Source organism: Saccopteryx bilineata, chromosome 12 (assembly GCF_036850765.1).
Source record: "Saccopteryx bilineata isolate mSacBil1 chromosome 12, mSacBil1_pri_phased_curated, whole genome shotgun sequence".
NCBI lineage: Eukaryota > Metazoa > Chordata > Mammalia > Chiroptera > Emballonuridae > Saccopteryx > Saccopteryx bilineata.
In genome coordinates this window covers 13,357,485-13,384,300 of record NC_089501.1, presented here as the reverse complement: position 1 = coordinate 13,384,300, position 26,816 = coordinate 13,357,485, and the positions used below count along the sequence as shown (strand labels likewise).

The 26,816-nt window shown below is 38.9% G+C and overlaps 2 protein-coding genes and 1 non-coding gene across 3 annotated transcripts in view; 2 read left to right on the top strand and 1 right to left on the bottom strand.

The window, feature by feature from the left end:
- Positions 1-264: 264 nt before the first annotated feature.
- CALHM4 (calcium homeostasis modulator family member 4) lies at positions 265-5,681 on the bottom strand. The gene is made up of 2 exons (XM_066248489.1): positions 5,124-5,681; positions 265-651 (listed from the first exon to the last, which is right to left on the bottom strand). The coding sequence occupies exons 1-2, from the start codon at positions 5,679-5,681 to the stop codon at positions 265-267; spliced, it is 945 nt and encodes a 314-aa protein (XP_066104586.1).
- A 5,248-nt stretch (positions 5,682-10,929) lies between these two features.
- Positions 10,930-26,816, top strand: part of TRAPPC3L (trafficking protein particle complex subunit 3L) — a 48,571-nt gene continuing 32,684 nt past the window's right edge. The window contains exons 1-3 of the mRNA XM_066248163.1: positions 10,930-10,971; positions 14,337-14,434; positions 17,802-17,901. Of these exons, the coding sequence (XP_066104260.1) occupies positions 10,930-10,971; positions 14,337-14,434; positions 17,802-17,901 (240 nt within the window). The remainder of the gene's footprint in view (positions 10,972-14,336; positions 14,435-17,801; positions 17,902-26,816) is intronic.
- On the top strand, positions 25,548-25,623 carry TRNAS-GGA (transfer RNA serine (anticodon GGA)). The gene has a single exon. It is a non-coding gene; the product is annotated as a tRNA-Ser (tRNA).

The following is a 26,816-nucleotide window of genomic DNA, read 5'->3' as shown; positions in this document are numbered from 1 at the left end:
AACAAGATTCAAATGTTGTTGTAATTCCAGATTTCATATTGTTTTAATAAGACTGGTATAGGCATTATTAGACCATCAATGAAATTTCAAAAAAAAAGAGATAGGCACAATTATCAAACAAATTGATTTTGGAAATAGTATTTTGGGTGGACTTAATGTAAACAAATAGAAGAGAAAGAAAAAGATGACGAAATTACATTGGCACTCCATCATCATAAGAATTAAGTATGTGTTAAGCAACCTGAATTGCGCAAGGTGCTATAATCAAGGTTTTAATTCAATACCTCCTGACTTGCTTTCCTCATTAGCCTCATCCACCTGGTCTCCCAGGAAGCTATAGTGACCTTGCAAGTCTCCACCCATACAGAGAAGACTGGGTGTTGAGATATCTTTCCAGTCCTGACACGAAGGAATACGGATGTGTCTGACATCTTCATTTCCAGGAATGAAGCCAAACAGTTTCTTTATGCGCTGCATGATGAGGAGGCGTGAGTGTTGCTCTGCAGCTTGTTCAAAGAGCTCCCTCTCGTTGCAGAGGTGGTTGGTCCAGTAGCAGTGCTGCAGAGAGGTAAGGGGAGAGCAGCACCTCACCAAGCTGTAGGAGACTAGAGCAGCGATGGTTGCCAAGGTGACCAAAATCCAGCCCAGCATCTTCACGTAGTTATTTAAAAGGAAAACATAAAACATCAATGCATTGCATATTCAACAAACAGCTATAATAGAAGGGATTCTTACAAAACTAAGAACTGAACTGTGGGCAAGATATTTGAGGGTTTTTTTTAGTTATTAACATATTAACAAGGTATTAATCATTTGATATGGATATGGGTGTGATGGAGGTATGGGCCCAACCATTTCAACTTGGTTTTTGGATTGCAAAGGATTTTGAGCAGTTAACTTGGAATGGATTCTAAGTGTTACCCTTGGATTAGCAGGCACTATAACCCACCAGTTACCCTTGCATGAAGGTGAGTAAGGTATGTTTTTTGCTTTTGGCTCAACCTTACTTTTCGACCATCAGGTACAGGCCTATGCATTTTCTGGGGCCTTAATAAGTATTTGATAATGACAGTAATGAAAATGATGATATGATAGACAATAATGATAGCCTCCTAAGGTGTTTTCAATAATATGGCAACAAGTATTTATTGATATTTCTTCCTGAGTTGCTCTTTCCTTTAATTTTGTGACTAACGAAGAAAGTCAGTGAGCAGATTCTTACATCCCTAGATGTATAACACCTTCTTGTTTCTCTTTCCATTTCCTTCCCCTTCAAATAGTCATTTACTGACTAGTTTTATGGCTTGTTTTTGAAATATACTTTGAAAGGAAAATGAACTTGATTTTATTTCTAACTATTTAGTTTTCACCATTAAAGGCTGTTTTCTACTCTTACAATCCTTTTTTTAAAATTATTCTTTTCCCCCCAATATTTAGCGGTTGTTGTGTAAAGTGAAGGGAAGCCAGCAGTAGGCAGCCATAGTCAGGAGGAGAAGGCCTCTCCCACGGTTTGTGATTCACAAACAGACCTGAAATTACCAGCAGGTGTACAGAGTAGAGCTGCTCTCTGCTGTACTAAAACCTACAGTAATTCTCAGCATGATTAAACTTAATAGAGGTTAGCAGGGGAGGAAAGGCCATTTCAGCTGCCCATGAATTCATCAACTATCATTTACTGAGCCCCAGGTTTACCTCTACCATGTGCTATGTGTGGTGCTTGGTTGTGGGACTCAGATGTGCATAATTGTAGACACATTCATTCTTTCCGAGGTCTTTAAGCCTTAAAGAGAGAGATAAAAAAGCAAGTCAAGCCCTGGCCGGTTGGCTCAGCAGTAGAGCTTCGGCCTGGCGTGCGGGGGACCCGGGTTCGATTCCCGGCCAGGGCACATAGGAGAAGCGCCCATTTGCTTCTCCACCCCCCCTTCCTTCTCTCTCTTCCCCTCCTGCAGCCGAGGCTCCATTGGAGCAAAGATGGCCTGGGCGCTGGGGATGGCTCCTTGGCCTCTGCCCCAGGCGCTAGAGTGGCTCTGGTCATGGCAGAGCAACGCCCCGGAGGGGTAGAGCATTGCCCCCTGGTGGGCAGAGCATCGCCCCTGGTGGGTGTGCCCGGTGGATCCTAGTCGGGCGCATGCGGGAGTCTGTCTGACTGTCTCTCCCCGTTTCCAGCTTCAGAAAAATACAAAAAAAAAAAAAAAGTCAAGTCATATGGTAAAATATAATAATTCTTGATACGTGTAAACATAGGACCTAAGAGAACACAATGGAAGAGAAATGAGCTTGTTTGAAGAAGAAGAAGAATATCAGGGAATACTTCTCAGAGGAGGTAGCTCACACTTGTATAAGGTCTACTGGAAAGTTCTGTCCGTTTTTGGAATAAAACAAAATACAAATTTTTCTTACCGTCAATAAACTTTATTAAATAATATAATTACCATTATTATTAATGATTTCTTGCCAGCGTGAGGGCAATTTGTATATCCCATTTTTGAAAAATGTTTTATCTTTTTGTTGCGAAAAATTGAACCAGTGCTTGTTTGATATCTTCTTCATTTTTGAATTTTTTGCCCTTCAAAAAATTTTGTAAGGACAAAAACAAGTGACAGTCGGAGGGTGCTAAGTCCAGGGAATATGGTGGATGTGACAGACATGCTTCTGTAGCATTTCTTCCTTATTGAAATTTGTAAAAATTACAGTAGCTGTAAATGAACTTTATTAGTAGCCATGGGTACACTATCACTTCACACATAAGACTAACGTGAATCAATTTTGTTCTAGTTAATTTGCTACGTCAGTATGTATACATTAAGTGATAAAAATAGAGAGGCACACATGCACCAAATAAACATGTGCTTACGTGTCGAAACTTGTTGTGATAGAAACGGACAGAACTTTCCGGTAGACCTTATATTATTAAAGAGGAGTTCAACAGATGCAGGAAGGTGAGGAGAGTTCCAGTAAGGGAATAAGACAGAAAAATAAGAGCATAAAACGGTGGGAAAACCTCAAAAATTTGGATTCACACTATCCGAGGAGTCATGTGAGAAAGTGGTAGGGGCCAGATGTTGAAGGACCCCGTATGTCACGCCAAGAATTTAGATTTGTACTTAGGCTGGTAAGATATCATTAAAGGACATTATGTGGGGCATGCAGGAGAAGGCTCATCTGAAATTACATCCAGAAAACGAATTTTGACCTGTGTGTAGAAGGTGGATTAAAATGGAATGAAACAAAGGTTAGGAAGATATTTTAGAAAGAGGTGTGGGTAGAGAAGGAACTTGAATTTGATCTTGTGGTCAACCCAGAATAGTTCAGTTGAAAGATATTGTATATTTCTCAAATGAGACTGATGTTTAAGATAGTTGCAGAAGGTGGCCTGGCAAAATGGGAACAGCATCATCTCTGAATATCTCAAGTACTCATCGATTATCTCTATGAACTTATGAAAGTTACATAAACTCTTTGAGCTTTGGTTTCCTCATCTGTAAAATTAGGTTGATTATACTTGTCTCTTAAGACATGAGGATTTGAATTAAGATATGAATTATATAGTATGTGATGAACATCTAAAAAAATATTGGTTTTGTTGTCACTAAATTAAAAACCCACTGTCTGAGAGCACTCAGAAATGTAAAATCATCTATCTTTTCACGGAAAGCTGTTATTATTAAATGAAACATTTTATTTTAACTAAAGAAAATGCCACCATTGTGTATTACATCTTAGTTTTTCTTACGCAAGGAAATTTTCTAAAGTTAAAAATTCCCCATTGATTATTTGACTTCACCTTTTTTTGGTGTGTGTGACAAAGACAGAGAGAGACAGAGAGAGGGATACATAGGGACAGACAGACAAGAAGGGAGAGATGAAAAGCATCAATTCTTCTTGTGGCACTTTAGATGTTCATTGATTGTTTTCTCATATGTGCCTTTGGTGGGGGGTGCTACAGCAGAGTGAGTGACCCCTTGCTCAAGCCAGCGACCTTGGGCTTTAAGCCAGTGATCCTGTGGTCAAGCCAGATGAGCCTACACTCAAGCCGGTGACCTCGACGTTTCAAACCTGGGTCATCTGCGTCCTAGTTTGACGCTCTATCCACTGCGCCACCGCCTGGTCAGGCTCACTTATATTTTAATATTCACAAAGTACCTCTGACTGAGATTTAGCAGCAGTATAAAAAGATTGAGACAAAGCCTATCTTAATGGGGTTTTTTATTTTGCTTAATCTGGACCATATGCAATGATGCAGTATTCTGTGTGTTGATAGAAATTTTTTTATTTTTAGCTGAACATCATTAGTACTTCTAAATTTTGATAACGGAAAAGTGATAGGTCAAAAATGTCTTTACAATAAGTAGTTTAAGAATAATATTTTTACTCTATTGCAGCGGTTTGAAATTTTGTGGGTTTTTCCCCTAAATCCCTTGAAAAATTTGATGAAAGCCAATGACTCTCTACCAAACTGCATTTTTACACTTTTTATATTAAATACAGAAGCACATTAGGTTCAGGCCTTCCTCTCACCTCTCTCATCCCACTCCTCACACAAACCTGTCTAAGGACAATAAATTTAAAACCATCATTGGAGTTTATTTTTCACTATATTTAAGCTTCCCATCATTTTAGATAATATTTTAATTTATAAGAATGCATATTTAGGAATACATATGTAGCAAGATGAAATATAGTAATATGGTTATAATAATTTAAATAATAATATCTAAAATTTATTGTTTTTGTAGATATAGATAGTGGACACAGTACTGAACACTTTAGCTATATTATTAGTTCATCTATTCCTCATAGCAGCCCTCTGCGGTAGAACCCACTAATATCCCCATTTTACAGCTGATAAAAGTGAAACTTGGAGAAGTTACACTACTCACTTAAGGTTTTGCAGGTTAGTAAACAGCAAAGCAAGACTTAAACCCAGGTCTGTGATCCCAAAGCCCAATATCCTAAGCGTATTTCTACAGCTGCTCGGTAGAAATCACTTGGATAAATGGCATCTGGTTTGTGTTCTATAATCAGACAATATGAGAAGCAGCAGAAATGGGAACTGTTTCCGGTGACCGTAACTAACGTGGGAGAGGATAACAGAAACATCAAAATAAAAAGCAGGCACTTACTTGTGACTGGTATCTGTGCAGTAGAGCTACTTCATCTCTTACCAGGATCAAGTCAGACGTAGCTGATTGGCAACATGGAAACCCAGCTAAGATTTCTTCCCGTTTGCTGCCACTGATGTTGTCAAACACGGGGTAATGGTCCACGGATACAAATTCACTTGCAGCACATTCGTAGTAGGTGCCTGTCATCAGGGTCGCCGCCAGCCAGGTCAGTGGAGCGACGAGTGCCCTCCCGGTGATGCTGAGGAGCCGAAGGCAAGCCAGCCTGCGCTCCAGGAGGCCGATTCTGCGGCGCGGACCGGCACAGCTGCAGCAGTATTCACTGGACATTGTCCATGTTTGGCTTCTCAGAGCGTAGCCAGCAACCAGAAGGATCAAGGCAGGAATGACTAGGAAAGCAGAACCATAATAGAAATTTTTCCCAACCTGACAGGGACATCTGAATGTGAAAGAGGAGAACAGCTGTTGCCCACCAATAGTCAAAGCAGCAATTAAAGAATTGATCAATGTTCCACTTCTCTGTAGAGAAGACACAATATTGTTGAGATCTGGGCCCATCATTCAGAAGCTCTTCCACAAATCAGCTTATAGCCCTTTCTGATCATTAGACTCCTCCAGCTATAACCATTTTATGGGATCTTACTGGTTTAACTGGTTGTGTCTGCCGACCCAATATCCTTACATGTTGAAAGGATTCTAGCATCTTTCCTTGTGCACCTTGGGAGTCCTGACCTAATAAATGCACTTCGGATTACAGCTGGAAGAAATTGAAAGCGAGGTTCATTTGGTATGAGTGACAGGGAAAACTTCTTCAGTGTACCTTCCTACTAAAGAGAGGATGGTTGCTTGCAAAGCAAACTGCTGCCATCATTCCGTGTGCTGCTTTGTGTCACACAAAATGCTCAGCACCAGTAGATAGAGCATTGGAAACAAAACAGAGATTTGTTACCATAAAATTGTGGCATAAGAATAATGAGAACTATTGAAAACTAAGGTGATCCTAAATTTAGGGCTGTCTGGAGTGTCTATAACCCAAGAGTTCTGCCAGAAGACCCCAAAAGCTTTCCCAGAAAGAGAAGAAAGAGGCTTGGATACCCCTAAAGTCAAATCACAACAAAAGCATTCCAACTTTGCAAAAAAAAAAATCTATTTGTATTGAAAGAATCTAATATAATAATATGTTGCTTTATAAAGTTGCAAATTTGTATATCTTTTTCTATGAAATTGTGATATTTGGGTATTAATAAAGTTATATATTTATAAAGAAGAAATAAAATGATCAAATATGTAAGATGTTTTTTATTTTTTAATCAGCAAATATTTTTTGTATACCTTCTATATAAAAGCCACTGGACTAGGCTTGGTTGGGCTTATAAAAGGTGAATAAGATATATATTTCTGTTTTCAAAGAAATTCTAAACTGGGCATGTTTAAATTCATAATTAGTGACTCAAAACATAATGATGAGAAATTCACATAAAGTGCAATACAAAAAGGCAGAGAAATATAATATTTTAAAAACCAATTAAAGAAAATAGAGGACAAATTAAGGTTCTGTTTAATAGAAGTTCCAGAAAAAAAAAATGAAGAAATAGACAGAGAAGCAATATTTGAAGAGGAATAACAGAATTCTGTAGAATCAAAGAATGTTCCCACATCAGAAAAGTGTTAGATGTTATGAACAGTGTAAAGATAAATCCACATAGCCTGACCAGATGGTGGCGCAGTGGATAGCACATCGGGTAGAACTGGGATGCAGAAGACTCAGATTTGAAACCCTGAAGTCACTGGCTTGAGTGCAAGCTCACCAGATTGAGCATGGGGTCACTGGCTTGAGCATGATATCACAGACATGACCCTATGGTCACTGGCTTGAGCCCAAAGGTCACTGGCTTGAGCAAGGGGTCACTAGCTCTGCTGGAGCCCCCTGGTCAAGGCACATATGAGAAAGCAGTCAGTGAACAACTAAGGTGCCACAATGAAGAATTGATGTTTCTCATCTCTCTCCCTTCCTGTCTGTCTGCCCCATCTGTCCCTCTCTCTGTTTCTCTCCGTCTTTGTCACACACACACACACATACACACACACACACACACACAAGATAAATCCATATATAGACACAGCTGTGTCTATTGCTGTGATGTCTACTTTCCCATTATAGCCAGAGAGTTGAGTCATTGTGACAGAGTTTGTATGGCCATAAAGCCTAAAATATTGACTATCCAGCCCTTATTTCAAGTCTTCATAGCTCTGCTATAGAGCCATGAAAACAAACTAATTAGACTGGCAGCTATGGCTATGTATGGATCTTGACAAATAACTTTGAAGGAAAAATTCAAGCTGTAGGAAATGTGTAATAGGATACACTGTAAAGGTTTAAGATAAAATAATATTACATATTCTTATGGTTAAAAACATAAAATTTAAAGGCATGCATAAGAATGATAAATATAATTCTGGGTAGTGGTGACCACTGAGGAGGAAAGAACAGGATTAAAGAGGGTGCAGGATATTTCAACTGTGTCAGTATTACTTTATTTCATAAAACAAAGTCTGAAGTGTACAGAGCAACATATTCAGTAGAGCTTGGTAGTAAGTACCGCATCTTCCTTACATTTATAATTTTATATTTAAAAAATCAGGGTAATAGAGTATATGGGGAGTAAGGAAGTAGAGAAGGAAACTGTGGATCATTCTTTTGAAGAACTAGGTAAGAAAGGTTGGAGCACTGATTGAGTAGAAGTCACTGTTGGGTGTCAAAATCCTGCTGTAAAAGAGTATGTTGATGACAAATTCTCAATTTCTTATTGTTGTTTACCATCGGAAGAAATAAGGACTTCATGGGCAGTACAAGTATATAACTTGCCAATGATTGTGAATGATTACATCTATAAGTGATCAATTTTCTATTGGGTTTTATAGACAAATGGTCTTCATGTTAAAGATAGCTTGCTGTCACCTGTCTAGCCAACATATAAAATGTCTGTTGAACAGGTACCCACCAGCTCATTCACTGAGAGCATGCTGGCACATGGGTGAGGGAAGTCAGGTCTGAGAGCCAGCTCTGTCTCAGGGGGGGTGAGGGTGCCAAGCAAATCAACACGTTTTATGTAAAGAAATTTGGGTAGCCTGACCTGTAGTGGCTCAGTGGATAAAGCATTGACTGGAAATGCTGAGGTCGCCGGTTCGAAACCCTGGGCTTGCCTGGTCAAGGCACATATGGGAGTTGATACTTCCAGCTCCTCCCCCCTTCTCTCTCTCTGTCTCTCTCTCCTCTCTCTCCCTCTCTGTCTCTCTCACCTCTCTAAAAATGAAGAAATAAAAAAAAAAAAAAAGAAATTTGGGTAAAATAAACACCAAAAGCAGCCTTAAATAGAAAAAAAAATCACAAACTAATAAGCTGCTAGGCAGATGTTGTGGCAGCTGAGAGTTTGTGTACGGTCTCAGATGGTGATCTTCCGACCAACAGGTTAGTAGATGTCCTCCTCTTTAACCGTCTCCTCAAGTCTCTACTCAGCTGCCAGGTACCTCCCAAAGGACGAGTACAGGCAAGTGTCCCAGTTTACCATTTACTTGGGTTGATTGACAAGGCAGTGCAGATATGACCAGACTAAACAATGCATTATATTTCCAACCCCAGCTGCGAATTCAGTCTTAGGATGCCAAAAGAACTCTTTAATAAAAGAGGAAAAATTTCTTTTCTGTGTTATTTTAAAATGGCTTTTCTTTCTAGTTTGCTGCCAGGGCAGACATTATAGATTATCTATGTGTTTGAAGCAACCTCTGTGTGTTATTCTATTTAAGTGAAGGGTGGCTTCACATAAAAAGAAGCTTGGGGGACTCAAGGTTCACTTTGGTCCCAAGAGCTGCTGAAGGCAACTGGATGTCCCAGAGCCATGCCTATGGCTGTGCTTGTGCCGATGGTGCTTTGTGCAGTAAGTAGTCCTGGCAGGGCCCTGTCCTCATTCTGGAGGTAGAGCTGACTTCCTCTGAAGTACCCATGATGCTCTGAATTCTCATGGTGGCCCTGATGTCATCATACCACAGTCTTTAGAGTTTGGTAAAAATTGATTCCTGTACTATCTCTCTCCTTCTGTCAAGTACATGGTATTTTTCTATGTTTTTTTAGGAATCTCCAATGCAAAACTCAGAATTGCCCCCAAACTGGGCCCAGCAATATGTTGTTACCATGCCCTACTAGCTTTTGTGAATCTAAACCCTAAAATATTTTTTGTAACATAAAGTGTGTGCAGTAAAAAAAAAATTTTTTTTATTTGGAGTCACTAAATTTAGCCCAAATCCCTCTTTGTTGTCTATTATCTAGCTAACATGGAAAAAAAATTCTTAACCTCTCTGACATGTAGATTCCTATCCTAAAACATGGTAATGATTATAGTACTGACTCCTTTTACCAACTAGTTGAATTAAAATCAGAAAAAGAAAACCATGTTGTAAACTGTAAAACTGTAAAGTTTATATAAATATAAGGTGCTATTAAACTGCTTCTGCAAAACCCCCCACACGCTACAACCCAGCAAAACTAATTTTCCTGAGAATGAGGTCATAGAACACAGAACCTTAAATATTGTAGAAACCTATTCAATAGATTCAACTTCAAAAATAATCTATAGTAATTATTGTTTATATAGTGCATTATAATATGCTTCATAGCATATATTATCTCTTTGATATTCACAATTATTCTGTGAGGTGGATATTATTATTACCATTTTGCAGATGTGGAAACTGAGCCAGAGAGCAATAAAATGGCTTTCCCAAGTCACACAGCCAGTAAACGGTAGATCTGCCGCTTAGCATAAGCCTCCCAAATCCTCCTAGGTCTTTCAACTACACCACATTCTTCAACGTCGTCAGTAGTCTGTCACTTTATAGCAAGAATTTTCCAGAACACATAGGGATAATTGACTCAAACTGTAAGAAGTAGGAAACGACTTTCTTTAATTAAGTTTTATGCTACTATTCTTGGAAACATTTTGATCCTCCACACCCTGCAGTTGTCAAGATGAGAGGGATTCTTGTTTCAACTTTAAATATCTATACTTCTGTATAAAGAGAGCTTTCAATAGCCAACATCTCAGAGACTATCAAAAGAAAGCTAAGGGCTTTCTCTATCTGCCAGAATCATCATACATTATTAAACTATATAGAATACCCATTTTGAGCAATAATTTTATAAGAAAATATCAGCAACCAAAATTCTAGCACTTCTTCAAACTACTGGTTCTAAATAAAATGTTACCAGATATAGTTGAATTTTTTAATCACACAAGATGGTGTCTGTGATGTCAATTTTGGGGGGGATAATGTGATACCCATTAGAGTTGATGTGGTCTGTACCCAGGATTTTGTGCCTAGAGATTGCTGATCCTGTCTTGAGTTCATATAACAATCAATACAAAGACTGAATAATGCTAACATTTAGATCTATCTTGGATTATGAAGCTTTCTGTTTGTGATTTTAAAACAATGCCTTGGCAGGAGAGCAAAACACCACTCTTGTACTCCCTTGGGCTAAAGAATTTTCAGTAGATGGTGCTTCCGTCTGACTTCCCACTCTCAGCTTTTATGCCTCTAGATTACAGCTCATCTTCATAAAGAAAGCAGTACTTACTTGCTCTGCGGCGAGGTACGTGGCTACGCACAGTCCTGGTTGTGACTGTCCTCTTCAGTTTAGCAAAGAGCAAAAGCAGTGGAGTGCACAAGTTGCACTCGTGTCTCAAAGCTTGCAAACACAAAACAAAGCCAAGGGAAAGAAAGCGAAAATTTCATTCTTCTATCAAGCACTATGTCTCGCCCTGCACACAGAAGACCAGAATACCAGAAAATAGTAAGATCTTTTTATAAACATGTTCTCAAGTGTTTTAAGTGATTCCTAATTTATTTTGAAAGGTAATGCTGTAAGTAGAGTTTTTCAGTGGCTCAAGGGAGTGTTTAGTGAAATGAATCCTAAATGACACCTCTGGGAATAGTTACAACCTCTTACTCACTGTAACAGAATAATCATTTCTTTATTCATATCCCATGGTCTTCTTTGCTGACTGGTTATAGCTGAAGTGTCAAATTTTTCTTGTCTCGGACAGAAAATATGAAAAGATTAAGCAATTCTTTGTATTTTCCACATGTAATTTGTTGCATTTCATACTTCATGAAATAGAAAATGAAAAGCATAGAAAATAGTTGATTATATATTAAAGTAAATAGAAATATATCATATAAAACTCAGTATTAAAAGATTGCCTTCAAAAATATATTCCTTAGTCTTAAGTGTAAGGGGTTATTATTGTAATTTGGTATGTGCTATTATATTTTCTATATATTTATAGTACAGAGTTATTTGTTTAAATAAACTCAATTATTTACAGATTAGATTGGGATATTCTTCTTTAATCCTCTCTTATTATAGTTTTAGGCTTTCAGAAGATACATATGTAAAAGCTCATTATTAAATTTAAAGCTCTGTTAATTATTTCAGGAGACTAATAAGCCTTGCATAAAATTTAGTAATTTCAGCCGTGGGTACTAAAAGTTGTATGACTAACCCATTCACACTCCAGTTGGATATACCTACAGATGTCCCTCTGGCATGCTAAGATCTTGATTTATTTTTAAGCGGGTCTCTCAAATGCTAAAAATAAAAACTGTACACAGTTTATATTATATCTAAGTCACTTGATAAAAATGCATATTTATCTTGATATAGCCAAAAACTCCTGAACTAGTTAATGGTGTTTTGTTTTTCATACATGAAAATACTTGTTTTAAAAATTGATATAAGTTATTTTGACCTTTCTTGTAATAAGTTATATGAACTTGAGACCTTACTGGACCGGTAGTTCAAGGTACAGCCTTTGGCCATGAAGCAGAATGGAGAAAATTGGCCTTTATGGGTATATTGCATTAAAAAGTCACCTGGAAGTGAAATATAGTTAGTATTAACCCATCAAAATGAGAGAGAGAGAGAAAAGAAAATTCCATCATTTCAGCTTGACCTTAATTATAAATGGACATAGTGCTGGGGCTGTGGCATATAGATAGCGTATAATTTTATCTCCTTTTAAATTCTTTTGTTTTATTGCTAGTGATAACACCGTGTTATCATCATCACCTCTCTCTCTCTCTCCTTCACCTTTGCTTATTTCTATGTTGTGGTATTGGCACGTAGCAGTAATTTATTTTCTGCTGTGGCTCCTTATATATTAGGCAGATATTTCATATATAGGCATTCATATATTTATGATTAAGTTCTTGGAAAACTGAAATAAGAACAAAACTAAAATTCAACACATGATGACCTTTCCTTGATTTAACAATATTTTTATTTAAATCACTTCCTTTAGATTCTTCGTTTCCTGGTAGAAATACTAATGCATTTGTTACTTTCTTATACCTGAATTAAATATAATAGTGTCCTTAATGTAATATCAATTAATACATATGATGTATATTCTACATACATTTATGACATTTTGATTTATATTTTTCAACATAGATTATGTCTATATGTGTTATATAATATTTAGAATCTATTCATTTAAAACTTATTTAGTGATAATATACATAAATATTCTATTTGATTAAAAAATTGTCATGCTATAGACCTATACATAATAGCGAGGACTCAGGTGGTATTAGACCAATTTTGGAAGTATTTGGATCAAAATTATATAACATTTTATAAATGTCCCTTTGTTAAATAAATAATAAATAATTTTATTGGTTTGTTGACCCTTTCTGCCCATAATTAAAAAAAGATATTGGACCTGGCCGGTTGGCTCAGTGGTAGAGCGTCGGCCTGGTGTGCAGAAGTCCCAGGTTCGATTCCCGGCCAGGACACACAGGAGAAGCGCCCATCTCCTTCTCCACCCCTCCCCCTCTCCTTCCTCTCTGTCTCTCTCTTCCCCTCCCGCAGCCCAGCCGAGGCTCCATTGGAGCAAAGATGGCCCGGGTGCTGGGGATAGCTCCTTGGCCTCTGCCCCAGGCGCTAGAGTGGCTCTGGTATTGACAGAGCGGCGCCCGGGAGGGGCAGAGCATCGCCCCCTGGTGGGCAGAGCGTTGCCCCTGGTGGGTGTGCCGGGTGGATCCCGGTCGGGCGCATGCGGGAGTCTGTCTGACTGTCTCTCCCCGTTTCCAGCTTCAGAAAAATACCAAAAGAAAAGAAAAGATATTAAGTACATATTATCAGGCTTTGTTTTTCTGTATATGTCAGGCTATCCAAGATACCTAAGCATAGAGGTAAGGGCACCCCTTCTAACCTGGAATCCACATTTGACTTTCCATAAAAATACAAGATTATGCACAGAATAAGATAATTTTCAACAGTGACAATCCTTCCTACCTCCCTGACCGACCCACCTCTACTGCAAACGTGCCTTCTTCTGTGCACGCAGCGGTGACTGCTGTCTAAGGGGAACCTACAATCCCAGGCTCTGCCACCTGCTGGCTCACTGGGCAACTCACTCGTTCCTCCTGAGGCCCCATTTCCTCTTCTGCAGGACTGAGAACATTGGGATAATGTCTCCTGTCCTTTCTTAGATAGTATTCAATGATAGATGCAAAACAGAGACTTTTTAAAATGGATTGATTGCACTTTGTGTTTTCTGTTTCCTATAGTTCAACATACATATTTATGTGAAGCCAACTCTTAATTATCCTCAGTTTTAGTTTTAATTTTTAATTTACTCTGAAAACAAGACATATTTTGGATCTCTGTAAGGAAAGTGCAAGTTCTTCTGTTTTTTTTTTCTCTAAATATAAAGAAAAAAATCATGAATCTACTGCTACAGTTGGGTTTATCCCAATGGTCCTCCTGGCAGATCTGGAACCCATTAGGGAGTATGCAGACTCATGAGAAGTCTCACCAGCCGTTTCTTCCAACTGAAAGCATGGGCAGCATATACCAAAGGCCATTCCAGAACAATAAGAATTTATATTAGCAATTAATATTTCTTTAGAAACTTCCTCCATGAAAATATGCTGGAAGTTATATAACACAAATGAATGCATAGAAAGAGGTTCTCATGTTAAGAAATTAATTTGATTTCATAGCTCTTTCCCACCCTTCCAGTAAGGTATTCAAATGTGAGTTCAATGGAGGGTGGAAGAGTAACACGTGATCTGGAAAGCTGCATCCGACTAAAAGATAGTCTATTGTTTGTAACTGCCTATAACGTGATCTATCCATTTTTTGTCCAGAATAAAGATCTCTTTGTCCTCACCTATGGAGCTCTGGTTGCCCAACTGTGTAAGGATTATGAAAAAGATGAAGATGTGAATACATATTTGGATAAAATGTAAGTAGAAGTCTTTCATTCCTGTGGAATGAGAATTGTTTCTTAACATCCTTTGTACATTGTCCACCTCTAATGATTTCTCTTGCTCCATTTCACCAGTACTTCTATTTTAATAAATAACATCTTAAAGAAAAGATATAATTTCTGCCAGATGACATCTGAGTTGTCATAAAGTAATAGGAAGGGACTTCTTTTCCCAAGAATATTAAGCGTGGAATGTTTTCTTTGTAGTTGGAAATCATTTCTTTGCTAGTTGCTTATAAAGAAGGTGGTAAAATGAAATTTTTCTTTTAACATGATGGCTCATCAAATTTGATTCTTTACATTAATTAGTCTTCTGTTCTAACTTAACTCCTTCTTATATAAATATATGCTTACATAAGCATAGACTGTCTGTGGAAGGATATAAAAGCTGAGAGAATGAAGAGAGAGGGGATTATGGGTAAAAGGCTGATTTCCTTTTCCCTAATTATTGTTTGAATGCTCTTACAGTTACTACACTTTACTTAAAAATGTAGGAGAAACCCACTTCTTCCTTTAAAATAAAGTTCATTCTACTTGTCTTTATCAATGGAGATTCCTTCTGTGCAAATTCAGCCTTTAAATTTCTCAGAATAATTATATGGATATCAGATTTTTGTCCAATGATAAAATATCTGTCAACATTTTTAAAACTCTTAATATGGATCCTAAAAAGAACAATAATAAAAAAATCTGTATTAGTTAGAAGATTTTTATTAGGTTGAATGGGAAATTCAGCCTAGTTGAGTTGAGCATTTTAGAGCTTTTTAAAAGGGTTCATTGTATTTTCATTTGGAATACAGAAAGAAACATAAAATAAATATTAAAATTTTGTTTTATTTTGTTTTTTTTTCTTTGTTTGTTTTTTAGGTGATGGGGGGAGATAGTGAGGCAGACTTTCACATGCACCCTGACCAGGACTCACCCAACAACCCATCAGGGACCGATGCTGAAATACCGAGCTATTTTCAGTGCCTAAGGCTAACGTGCTCAGACCAACTGAGCTAACCTCAGCACCCAGACCCATGCTCGAACCAATCGAGCCACTGGCTGCTGCAGGAGAAGAGGGAGGGGGAGAGGAGCAGATGGTCACTTCTCCTGTCTGCCCTGACCTGGAATTGAACTTGGGACATTCATACCCTGGGCCAACGCTCTATCCACTGAGCCACCAGGCAGGGCCTAAAGTTGTTGTGTGTTTTTTTAACCCTTGGTTTTCTCCCTGTCTACCTGTTTATTCTTCTATTAGAAAGTTCTTTTTAATTGTCCTGTATTTATTTTGATCCATGTTTATTTGTTTTTTATTTCCTTGATTTCTTCTTATTAGTCAGGGGTGCATCCTCAGCTAAATTGTCTGTAAAAGTAAGAGCTGCTTAAACTATTTTACACTTAGGTCATACTTAAACATGTCATTAGCATTTCCAGAAGTTACACCATTTTATTTAGCTTATGTTAAATTTGCACTCTAGAACATCTGTACAAATGAAGTAATTCACTCATTTGACTAAAAAAAAAATACTTCTGCTTAGCTACTATTTGAGGACACATTTTAACAAATATAAATGAAATATTAGTTAAAGAATAAAATTTGAGAGGCTGCCGAAATGACTTGCCTTAAGAAAAACAATAATTCACATTTGGCTATCTTTAATAGCTTCTGCTGAGAGCATCTTACATTTTTAATTTGATATATAAATAAACAAAATATCTACTTTGCAGGAGCATACCCTTTGACCAAAGCAATATATATTTGAGCAAAACACTGACCATAATATTCTGGCTTCCCATCACTGTTCCCAGTGGCCAAGCCTGTATATATGCATAAAAATTAGAAAACACAAGAAAATGTTTTTTTTAATCCTGTTATAACTATTTCTGTAAAGTATGTATGTATGTATGTATGTATTTATTTATTTATTTTTTGTATTTTTCTGAAGCTGGAAACGGGGAGAGACAGTCAGACAGACTCCCGCATGCGCCCGACCAGGATCCACCCGGCACGCCCACCAGGGGCAATGCTCTGCCCACCAGGGGGCGATGCTCTGCCCCTCCGGGGCGTCGCTCTGTCGCGACCAGAGCCACTCTAGCGCCTGGGGCAGAGGCCAAGGAACCATCCCCAGCGCCCGGACCATCTTTGCTCCAATGGAGCCTTGGCTGCGGGAGGGGAAGAGAGAGACAGAGAGGAAGGAGGGGGGGGTGGAGAAGCAAATGGGTGCTTCTCCTATGTGCCCTGGCTGGGAATCGAACCTGGGTCCCCCGCACGCCAGGCCGACGCTCTACCGCTGAGCCAACCGGCCAGGGCCTGTATTTATTTTTTTAAAGTCTATTCTGTGTGAACTTCCTGTTTAGAATCACAAAACATTTTTCCTGAAAGACAAGTAAGCTAAATTGAATGTTGCTATCCGCTCAGAAGTATAAGTAGAATATCTCACTGCTTAATGAGTAAATGAGCACTCTGACATCAAATCTGTCTCCCCACAACCTCCCAGTCTCCAAATTACACCCTCCCCCAAGCTTTTAGACCCTGTGGAGTGAACATTGCCTCTACAAACTGTGGTGTGTTTATCTTGTTGGGTCTTCTGTTGTTCCGTTCAAATTGTTTCACTTGTCTACTTACATGTTGCTGTGAAATGAAAAGACCAATTTAGTGTTAGCGGTCTGGCAAAGGCAGGCTTATTCTTTTTTATTTCCACCATTAAGTTCATACTTTCTCAACTAGATTGAAAGTTCTTCGGTTGATCTTGTTGAGAGTGTCCGCTCAGCCATGTTAGCCACAGACTCAGGTCACATCTCAATAAAGTGTTTTCACAGTTATGCTTCTTCAAGTACTACTCACACTATTTGTTGTAAGGTAGAGCTGATATAGATGCTTTCTCCCAAGTCCCATAGATTCAGTTTCCCTGAAATGAAAAGTTAGTTTTCTAAATTTGGCTCTTTTTTCTTTTCACTAAAATTCAGAGTTCTAACTATTGGCATCTACACTGGCAACAAAAATTATTTCTCTATTCCCCTCATCCTCTCCTCCCAGAGACCATCCCAGATGTGCCTGCCCTCCTACCATGGTAACTCTGCTGAGAGAAAAGGAGCATCCAGATACCACACCTGTAGCAGACAAGTTAGCTACATCCTCATTCTGTTTCTGTCAACAGCTAATAATGAGGAAGTTACTTGCTAATGAGAATTATTGGGCCACAAACACCAACCAAACTTCTTTACCTTTAGTGTGCACTATCAAGTTTGGCTCAGCCTTGACTCCTCCAATTCCTTTGTTTGTAGACTAGTTAATATTCCCTGGATATGTTGTTGTTTAAATGTTATTTCCAGACCACGTTCTTTTCTTCGCCCACAGGGGATATGGCATTGGAACACGGCTGGTGGAAGACTTCTTGGCTCGATCTTGTGTGAGACGATGCCGCAGTTATTCAGAAATTACAGACATAATTGCCCAGGTAAGGACATCTTTAGCTCTGTCAATGTGTTTCGTAAATCTTTGATTCATCCTGAGTATGGTGGTTTTCTGCTCTGATCGAACAGCTTCCATCTATCTATTGTTACGTGCTAAGAAAGAGGATTCTGATCAAAAAGCATTTTATTTCAACACAGAGATAATAAAGCTATTGTGAACAGAGAGAAATGCTTCCAGGCATTTAAGCATCTATTGATTTTTCTGACCAGATGGTATGTGTGGAGTGTATGTCCCACACTGGGGAAAATTGTTTTGAGAAGGTCAACAGAAGGGAAGTATATATAGTAGGGCAACCTTATAACATACATGCCCCCAAACAATTACTTAATGTAACTCATTTTTAGCACACAGAAGAAGATAATCTTTGGCTGCCTAAGAGAATATTGTTGTTGTAGCCGTTTCATTTCAGGAGCAAAGGTTTCCCAATAGAAAAATAAAGCTTCTTATAAATGTATGTGCTCTAAGAACTCTCACAGCCCAAATATCCAAGAGACAACTTGGAATCATCATCTGGGACTAGCTCAAATTTCTGATATAAGATGAGACTGGAAAATGCATCTTTAGCCAGAATTCCTTTCATCCGCAGGCCCATGGTTGTTAACTAAGTGTTGTTCATTTGTGAGAGACGTAGGAGGTATGTGTGGGTATGAGATATTTATGAGGTCCAGGTATGCTGCCTCCAGGTTCTCACAGCCGACCGATTTAGTTAGACTCAGTCTTCTTTCTTCTAGTGACCCTTAATGCTTTTATACATTGCCATAGTGGTTCTTCACATTAGTAGCAATATTAATAGTTCTACATAGCAGTTTGTGATTTTAAATGCAGATTTACATGTTTTTTTGTCCCATCTTTACAGTATTCCTGTGCAGATGCTGAAGTTGGGGTTCTTATCCTCATTTTTTAGATAAGAAAACTGACTTCCAGAAAGAGTATGATAAAAATAAATACTAGTAGATGTGGGAAAATTGTACATTAAAAAAATCCAAATGAAAGATTTTCTTACTTATTGTTATTCTTACTTTTATTATTTCATGGCTAGCGAATCACGTGGTTTGAAATAAGATCTAGGTTTTCTAGTCGTAACGTAGTGAGTTTACCACACTACTAAACAAGCTAAAATTTTTTTTCTCTTTTTGTATTTTCAGACTATAACTAAGACCTTGAAGCAATAATTTGAAAAATGAAATAGTTTTTCACTAATCTATCCTATGGGTAATTCTATAAGAGTATTCACTATTTTAATGGAAAGTAAATATTAAAAAATATAAATGTAGATGGCTGTGTCCTATTTCTGTAAAAAACGCCATTCAGATTTTGATGAGGATTGTGTTGAATCTCTATAGATTGTTTTTGGTATTGTGGAAATTTAAAAAATATTGTTACTAAATCCATGAACTCAGGATATCATCCCGTTTGTGTCTAATTTCTTCCATCAGTGTTTCATAATTTTCAGTGTATAAATCTTTTACTTCCTTAAATTTATTCCTAGGTATTTTATATTGTTTCCTTTAAAAAAAATTTTTTTGGATAGTTTTTTGTTAGTGTGTAGGGCACAACTGATTTTTGTTTCTTGATTTGGTATCCTACAACTTTTCTGAAATCGTTTCTTAGTTTTAACAGTGTGTGTGTGTGTATGTGTGTAGTCTTTAGGGTTTTCTACATCTAAGATCATATCATCTGCCAAAAGATATAATTTTACATCTTTCTTTCTGGTATGGGCACCTTTTGTTTCCTTTTCCTGCCTAGTTGATCTGGCTAGCACTCCCAGCACTGTAGTGAGGAGTGAAGCTTTCCATTTTTTCAGCATTGAATATAGCATTGGAGAAAGGACGGTTTCTTTAACAAATGGATCTGGGGAAACTGGACACCCATAAATAAAAGAATGGAATTTGAACATTTTTTATATTACAATATGCACAAAAATCAACTCAAAATGGATCCAAAACTTCCACTCTTACACAATTTTTCTTCTTACCAAGGAAGAGGCTATTCTGTCAGCCTCACCCTTCTCTGTGCAGGGGGGTTGTCTCCTGGTTTTACACTGTCCTTCAAAAGCCTAATTTCCTTCCTCCCTCTTAATAATTTTCACTTCTCCAGAAAAATGTTCTTTTACATGTGGGAATGATATCACCCAACACAGGATTTTAATACAGATAAAAGGGCAGGCTTTAGTTATGCCTTCACCCACTGATGCTTAGCTTGTAATTAGCAGCTTTCATGAAAAGATTTGGCCTTTGGCAGCATTAGCTCATTAATCCTGTAGAGGAGGCAGGTGTCAAATTTTAAGAGTCGATTTCATAGAGAAGGGGACACGGGCAGAGGAAGTTTACTGTGGTCACATCCTGCTGTGGAACATAGCAGAGTCAGGAATAGTAATTAATGGTTGTGACTGTTGACTAGCAGCCCTCTCAGACCAAGCACTTACACTGAACACTATCATCTTCCTTCTTGAGTGCTTCGTATCTATATCCTGTGGCTTCCACAGAACCATGATCTCTGTCCTGGTTCCAGAGAAGGGAAGAGAGGGTGGAATTAGAGTAAGAAGAAGAAACCCGTGTTCGGATGAGTGAAGTGAGTTGTCTAAGAGCTAGTTAGTGAAGGACTGCACCTAGGAATGTCTCCTGACCTCATACTGTGCTCTCCACTCCTCTGCCTCTGGAGGAGGACATTCTGTAAATTCACATAGTAATAACATTCGCCTCTCATGTTTTCCCTCAATTTTCTTTTTGCTAAAGAGAAGGTAACTGTCACCAAGCCGCTGACCATTTTTTTCCCACTGGCTTTAGACCTCAAATTGCGCCATCTAGTGGTTTGAAAATAAATCCCATGACAAAGGCCAAATCATTCGTCAAAAAAACAGTTTTATACAAAAAAAGAGATGATAAGCTAATTCTAAAGTCATATTCCTGCAACATGAAAAAGTACCCATTTTTAATTTATTTTATTTTTGAATTACCGTTCACATTTAATATTATTTTCTTTTAGTTTCAGGTATACAACATAGTGGTTAGACAATCATATACTTTACAAAGTGCCCCCAATATTTCAAGTACCCACCTGGCAAAAAGGTATTTATTACTAAATTGTGATTTTATCATATACAAGTCTACTTTCTGTGGTGATTACCTCAAAACATAACAAATTTTAAATAAGACATAAATTTAAATTGCTAGCACTATGACATATTAAAAATGTTAGTACTATAGTGATTTTCTGAAGAAAAGCTCAAAGTAATTCCCACATATTATCTCTTTTTTCTTCACAAAAGACCGTATATTATTAGGCGCCTTTTACTGATGATATAATTGAGACTTTGATGACATCACTATAGAAACATTAGAAAAGCAAGCTTAGATTTTTATCTTCTGACATGATTCCAGTGCTTTTTAAAAAGAAATAATAATTATTATTATTTAAAATATACCTTTGAAGATTTTCTTCTATAATGGTCATTGTTTTGAGAGAAATGTAAATGTAGAATTTTCAGTAGAGTCACCAGCTTGAGCGTGGGATCATAGACATGACCCTATGGTCTCTGGCTTGAGCAGGGTTCACTGGCTCAGCTGGAGCCCCCCCCACCATGGTCAGGGCACATATGAGAAGCAATCAATGAACAACTAAAGTGATGCAACTATGAGTTGACGCTTCTCATCTCTCTCCATTCCTGTTTCTTTCTTGCTCCCAAATAAATAAATAAATAAACAAATAATATAATAATCAAAATGATCATAAAGTTTAGGTTTGACGAGAACCTTTAAAATGTTGCCTTTTAAAAGTAATTTAATCACAAGGAGCTCTGATCCTCATCAGCTTCAGAGCAGTAGTCTAACCAAATTCAATGTGGTAGAGATGAAAAGATAACAGTCTACATCCTGCTCAGCCACATTCCCCCTGTGTGACCCTGAAAAAAGTCATTGAACCTGACTGAATCTCAGTTTCCATATTTGTCAATTGACACCTCTTTCTGCTGAAGTTCTCCTGAATTTCAGGTATTGCTTTTTCTTGCTCAACTCTGGACACTGAACTATAATTATAAATAGTTGAGTCACCTGGTTGTAGCTTCCAAAGTCTTGTTCAAAACTTTCAGACGTTCCAGTTACTGACAGTGTTAACAACTGGTCAGCCGAACACGGACTCTTCATCAAAGCTGGGAAAGCTCCTTCTTGGCAGGCCGATGTCATTATGACGGTTGTTCGGAGTGGTATTGAGGGCTTTATAATATTTCAGTATAAACATCACATCATTGGTATTTTTACAGTAGAATGAAATTTTAAGATAGAGAAAAATATCATATAAAGTATATTTAAAATATAAAAGTACTTTTAAAACTTGAAATTTTGTTCTTTAGGTTAACCAGTTGGAAAACAATATATTGTACATATTGGAAATTCTGGAAAGCAAAAATGAGATTTTTTTGGACAGTATAAATTAAAACTTTAGCTTAATTGATACTACAATCAATGCCTATTTTGGTGAGTGATATAAAATCAATAAAATAATTCAAAGGAAATGTTTAAAAAAGGCAAAGAAATGAAAACGCTTAAAGCAGGAAAGGAAACCTAAATGGTGAATGTTGTAAGCGTGGACTCTGGAGCAAAGGACTGAGGAATATAATCCAGGGAGGAATCTAAGTGACAGAGGGATTTCTTAAAACTGGAGGAATCATTCTTATTTATAAAGTGCTCCATTTAAGATCAGAGTTAAGTCTATAAATGCTGCGGACCAGCGCGGCTAGTAATTCTGGGTCCTGAGGGAGAACGGTGCGGAATTGAGAAAATAGACTCATGGAGAAAAGAGGATGGGATCGGGAGGCCTCTTCAGTGCTGATGGCAATATCAGAGAGAGTGAGCCCCAGGTCTTTGCTTTATTATACAGTGGTACCTTGAGATATGAACAGACCAACATACAAATTTTTTTAAGATACGAGCTGCGACTTAGTCCGTATTTTTGTTCAAGATCCGAGCAAAATTCCAAGATACAAGTTGTGATTCGGGAAGCTGTGGCTAGTTGGTGCATTGGCACACTGGTCCAGTATCGGCAGTTTGATATACGTACTAGTTGACTGACTTATGAGCTCAGTTACAGAACGAATTAAATTTGTATCTCAAGGTACCACTGTATAGCATAAACAATTAAAACCTTTAATCCAATATACAAATAGGGAAGTCTCTGAATACAAAGCCACTTATCTGAGGCATAAATTGGATTCCTCCTAAGAGTGCACCACCCTACATCATGCAACAGTCAAGGGTGTGGAGAAAAGCTTAGTGTTGAAAAGATCTTAGTATTAAAAGGGTGGGAAAGGCTTAGTGTTAAAACTAAACCTTAGGCTATAATGACTTTGCCAGCCCACAGCCCGTCTCCCACATATAAAGAAGGATTCCAGCAAATTATACTGGTCATATTTCTTTTGTCCTAATTCTAATCTGAATGTACAAAACTGCCATAGCTGAATTTAATAGAAGTGATTCAAATATATTGAAGCCTAAAACCCCCGAGCCACTTTAAAGGATTGGCAGCTCCATGGCCATAGACTTGCAAGCTCCATACAGGTTCGTACTCGGAAGCGCTGTTTTAATGCCTCACCCTGGTCATTCCTATCTGATTTTATGAGACATTTTCAGAGGGGTGTGCTGCCTCCTTTGAGAATCAGTGAGCGTCTGGTCAGAAGACAGAAACCACACGATCATTTTAACAAGCAAGGTTTAATATAAAAAAAATTATTAACTATTTATGGGGGATTAGCTACTAAGAAAGAAAAAAGTGTTTAAAGAATACCCTAGTGCCGAGAGACAGTACCCAAAGAAGGAACACATTTTGCAGGGTTCCTTATCCAATGCTGGTGTTCGAATGTCTCTGAAGAAGGTATGCTTGTAGCCTGCGGAAGTTGGAAAAGACCTCTTGATTCCCAGACTAAGACTGACGGGCAGGGAATTATGGATCAAAACGAATAAGCAGGAAACCCTCACTAGAGTGTAAACAGAGGCGGATTAAGGTCGGTTGAGGCCCCGGACACACAAAAATATTGGGCCCCTTAAAAAAAAAAGAGAGATAGGGAAAAATAAAAATACATGTTAACCATATTTTTAAATACATAAAAAATATTAGATACTTTTAATATTAAAATTGCACATATGAGACCAAACTAGGTGTTGTTAGAAAAAAGTGTCAGGTCGAGGTTTTGTGGCGCCCTTCAGAAGTTGGGGCCCAGGGCGCGGGTCCAGTGCGCCCATCTGGTTCGCCCGCCGTTGAATCCGCCTCTGAGTGTAAGTGGCTGAGGCTAGCAGAGAGGGAACCATGGATTGGAACTGGCCAGCTGGGCAGTAAGTTCCACGGGGTATCCTATGCACTGCCAGCCATTTCCAGCAGGAGTAAATCAAGAAAAGGAGCTCTAGAGCCAGAAAAAGAAGTACCTTCCTTCTGCTCTAGCTCTATGGAGACTTCTAACAGCAAGGGAGAAACATTTGCAAGATCTAGCTTCCGTGTTCGAAGCAAGGCAATGTTTGGAGTTTGGAGCTGATAGGCAATAACCCACCAATCAACTCAGAGGCCTGAGCTGTCCTGATTTTTGTACATTTCTATGGCCGTTTTGTATTTTGGTGGCCTTGTGTTTGACCCTATCTAAACAGCTTGCCTACACAGGAACTAATCTCACCTCTAAGTGCAATTTAGAATTCCAAGGAAGTGAGGTGCAAGGCAAACGGCAGGTTGGCACTTAAGCTACCACCCAGTGAAAGGTGTACTGAGAGCTTGAGTTCAGTCTTATAGCCTGTGCAGTGGCCTTACAGGTTTTACACTGATGAGGTCCACTTTCTGAAATGTTCATCGATCTTAATGTGAAACTTAGTTTGCATTGTCAGAGACAGAAATTTCAGTGTCGAGATGCCCAAGTGAACATGAAAAGACAACCTTGGAAAGGTAAGGGAGCTCACGATTAACCTTCCTTAGAAAATCTTTATTATGATGATAGACCAACCTTAGACTGCATTTTAGGTTTTAATGCAGTGACGGGATTTGGCTAGTTCGCACCAGTTCAGCAGAACCGATAGCTAATTTTTTTTATTTTTTACAGAGACAGAGAGTGAGTCAGAGAGAGGGACAGACAGGGACAAACAGGAACGGAGAGAGATGAGAAGCATCAATCATTAGTTTTTCATTGCACGTTGCAACAGCTTAGTTGTTCATTGATTGCTCTCTCACATGTGCCTTGACCGCAGGCCTTCAGCAAACCGAGTAACCCCTTGCTGGAGCCAGCGACCCTGGGTTCAAGCTGGTGGGTTTTTTCCTCAAACCAGATGAGTCCGCACTCAAGCTGGTGACCTCGGGGTCCCGAACCCGGGTCCTCTGCATCGCAGTCCGACACTTTATCCACTGCACCACCGCCTGGTCAGGCCCGATACCTAATTTTTGTTGAGTTTGGTGAACTGGTTGTTTAAATGACACTTGTAATCTGAGTTCTCTAAAGTGGGCGCCTGGGCAGCTGCCGAATGTGGAAATTTCAAATTTACCTTCTTTACTCTTTTAAAGTTCATCTGCCCAACAGCATATTCTAAATACCCGTAGTAATGGTCATTCTGTCCATAGGTGAAAAAAATCGCCAGTGAGGACACCAATCAAGAAGCAATATAAGCCCTGGCTGGTTGGCTCAGTGGTAGAGCATCGGCCTGGAGTGCGGGGGACCCGGGTTCGATTCCCGGCCAGGGCACACAGGAGAAGCGCCCATTTGCTTCTCCACCCCCCCCTCCTTCCTCTCTGTCTTTCTCTTCCCCTCCCGCAGCCAAGGCTCCATTGGAGCAAAGATGGCCCGGGCTCTGGGGATGGCTCCTTGGCCTCTGTCCCAGGCGCTAGAGTGGCTCTGGTCGCGGCAGAGCGAGGTCCCGGAGGGCCAGAGCATCGCCCCCTGGTGGGCAGAGCGTCACCCCCTGGTGGGCGTGCCTGGTGGATCCCGGTCGGGCGCATGCGGGAGTCTGTCTGACTGTCTCTCCCCGTTTCCAGCTTCAGAAAAATACCAAAAACCCCCCCCCAAAAAACCAAAAACAAAACAAACAAACAAACAAAAAAGAAGCAATATAAAAATATCTTAAATAACAGTTTTATTGTTTTCTCTCAGGTACTATTTAATATTTTTTCATTAATATTTTAAAATTTTCTTATAACAATCTAGTTTTGTGTACCTCTTTTATTGTTCTTATTTAAGTATTAAATGCATGAAATAATAAACTACTTTTTCCTATGTCATTTTTTTATACTTAAAACGATCATTAGGGCAGAGAATCAGTTGTTAAAAGTACAGTATTTGCCCTGGCCGGTTGGCTCAGCGGTAGAGCGTCGGCCTAGCGTGCGGAGGACCCGGGTTCGATTCCGGCCAGGGCACACAGGAGAAGCGCCCATTTGCTTCTCCACCCCTCCGCCGCGCTTTCCTCTCTGTCTCTCTCTTCCCCTCCCGCAGCCGAGGCTCCATTGGAGCAAAGATGGCCCGGGCACTGGGGATGGCTCTGTGGCCTCTGCCCCAGGCGCTAGAGTGGCTCTGGTCGCAACATGGCGACGCCCAGGATGGGCAGAGCGTCGCCCCTGGTGGGCGTGCCGGGTGGATCCCGGTCGGGCGCATGCGGGAGTCTGGCTATCTCTCCCTGTTTCCAGCTTCAGAAAAATGAAAAAAAAAAAAAAAAAAAGTACAGTATTTGAATCCTATCTGGTGTTAATGTTTTAATCAGTCTGTAAAATACAATTTTATTATGCCTTGTGCCTATTGATCTTCCAAAAATTTGCTGGTGACCATCTTTTTCTGTATCTATTTCTTTTTTTGGTAATAGTTTTTTTTTAATTGATTTTAGTTTATTGTGTTTACATAGATTCAAGTGTCTCTTTGAATACCCCCCCCCCCCGGACCCCTGTGTT

Bases quoted from the DNA above. Each gene is read 5' to 3' on its own strand.
- CALHM4 (XM_066248489.1), bottom strand. From the start codon at position 5,681: ATGGGCCCAGATCTCAACAATATTGTGTCTTCTCTACAGAGAAGTGGA. The intron at 652-5,123 runs GTAAGTGCCTGC...AACTACGTGAAG, and splicing joins TGCACAGATACCAGTCACAA to ATGCTGGGCTGGATTTTGGT.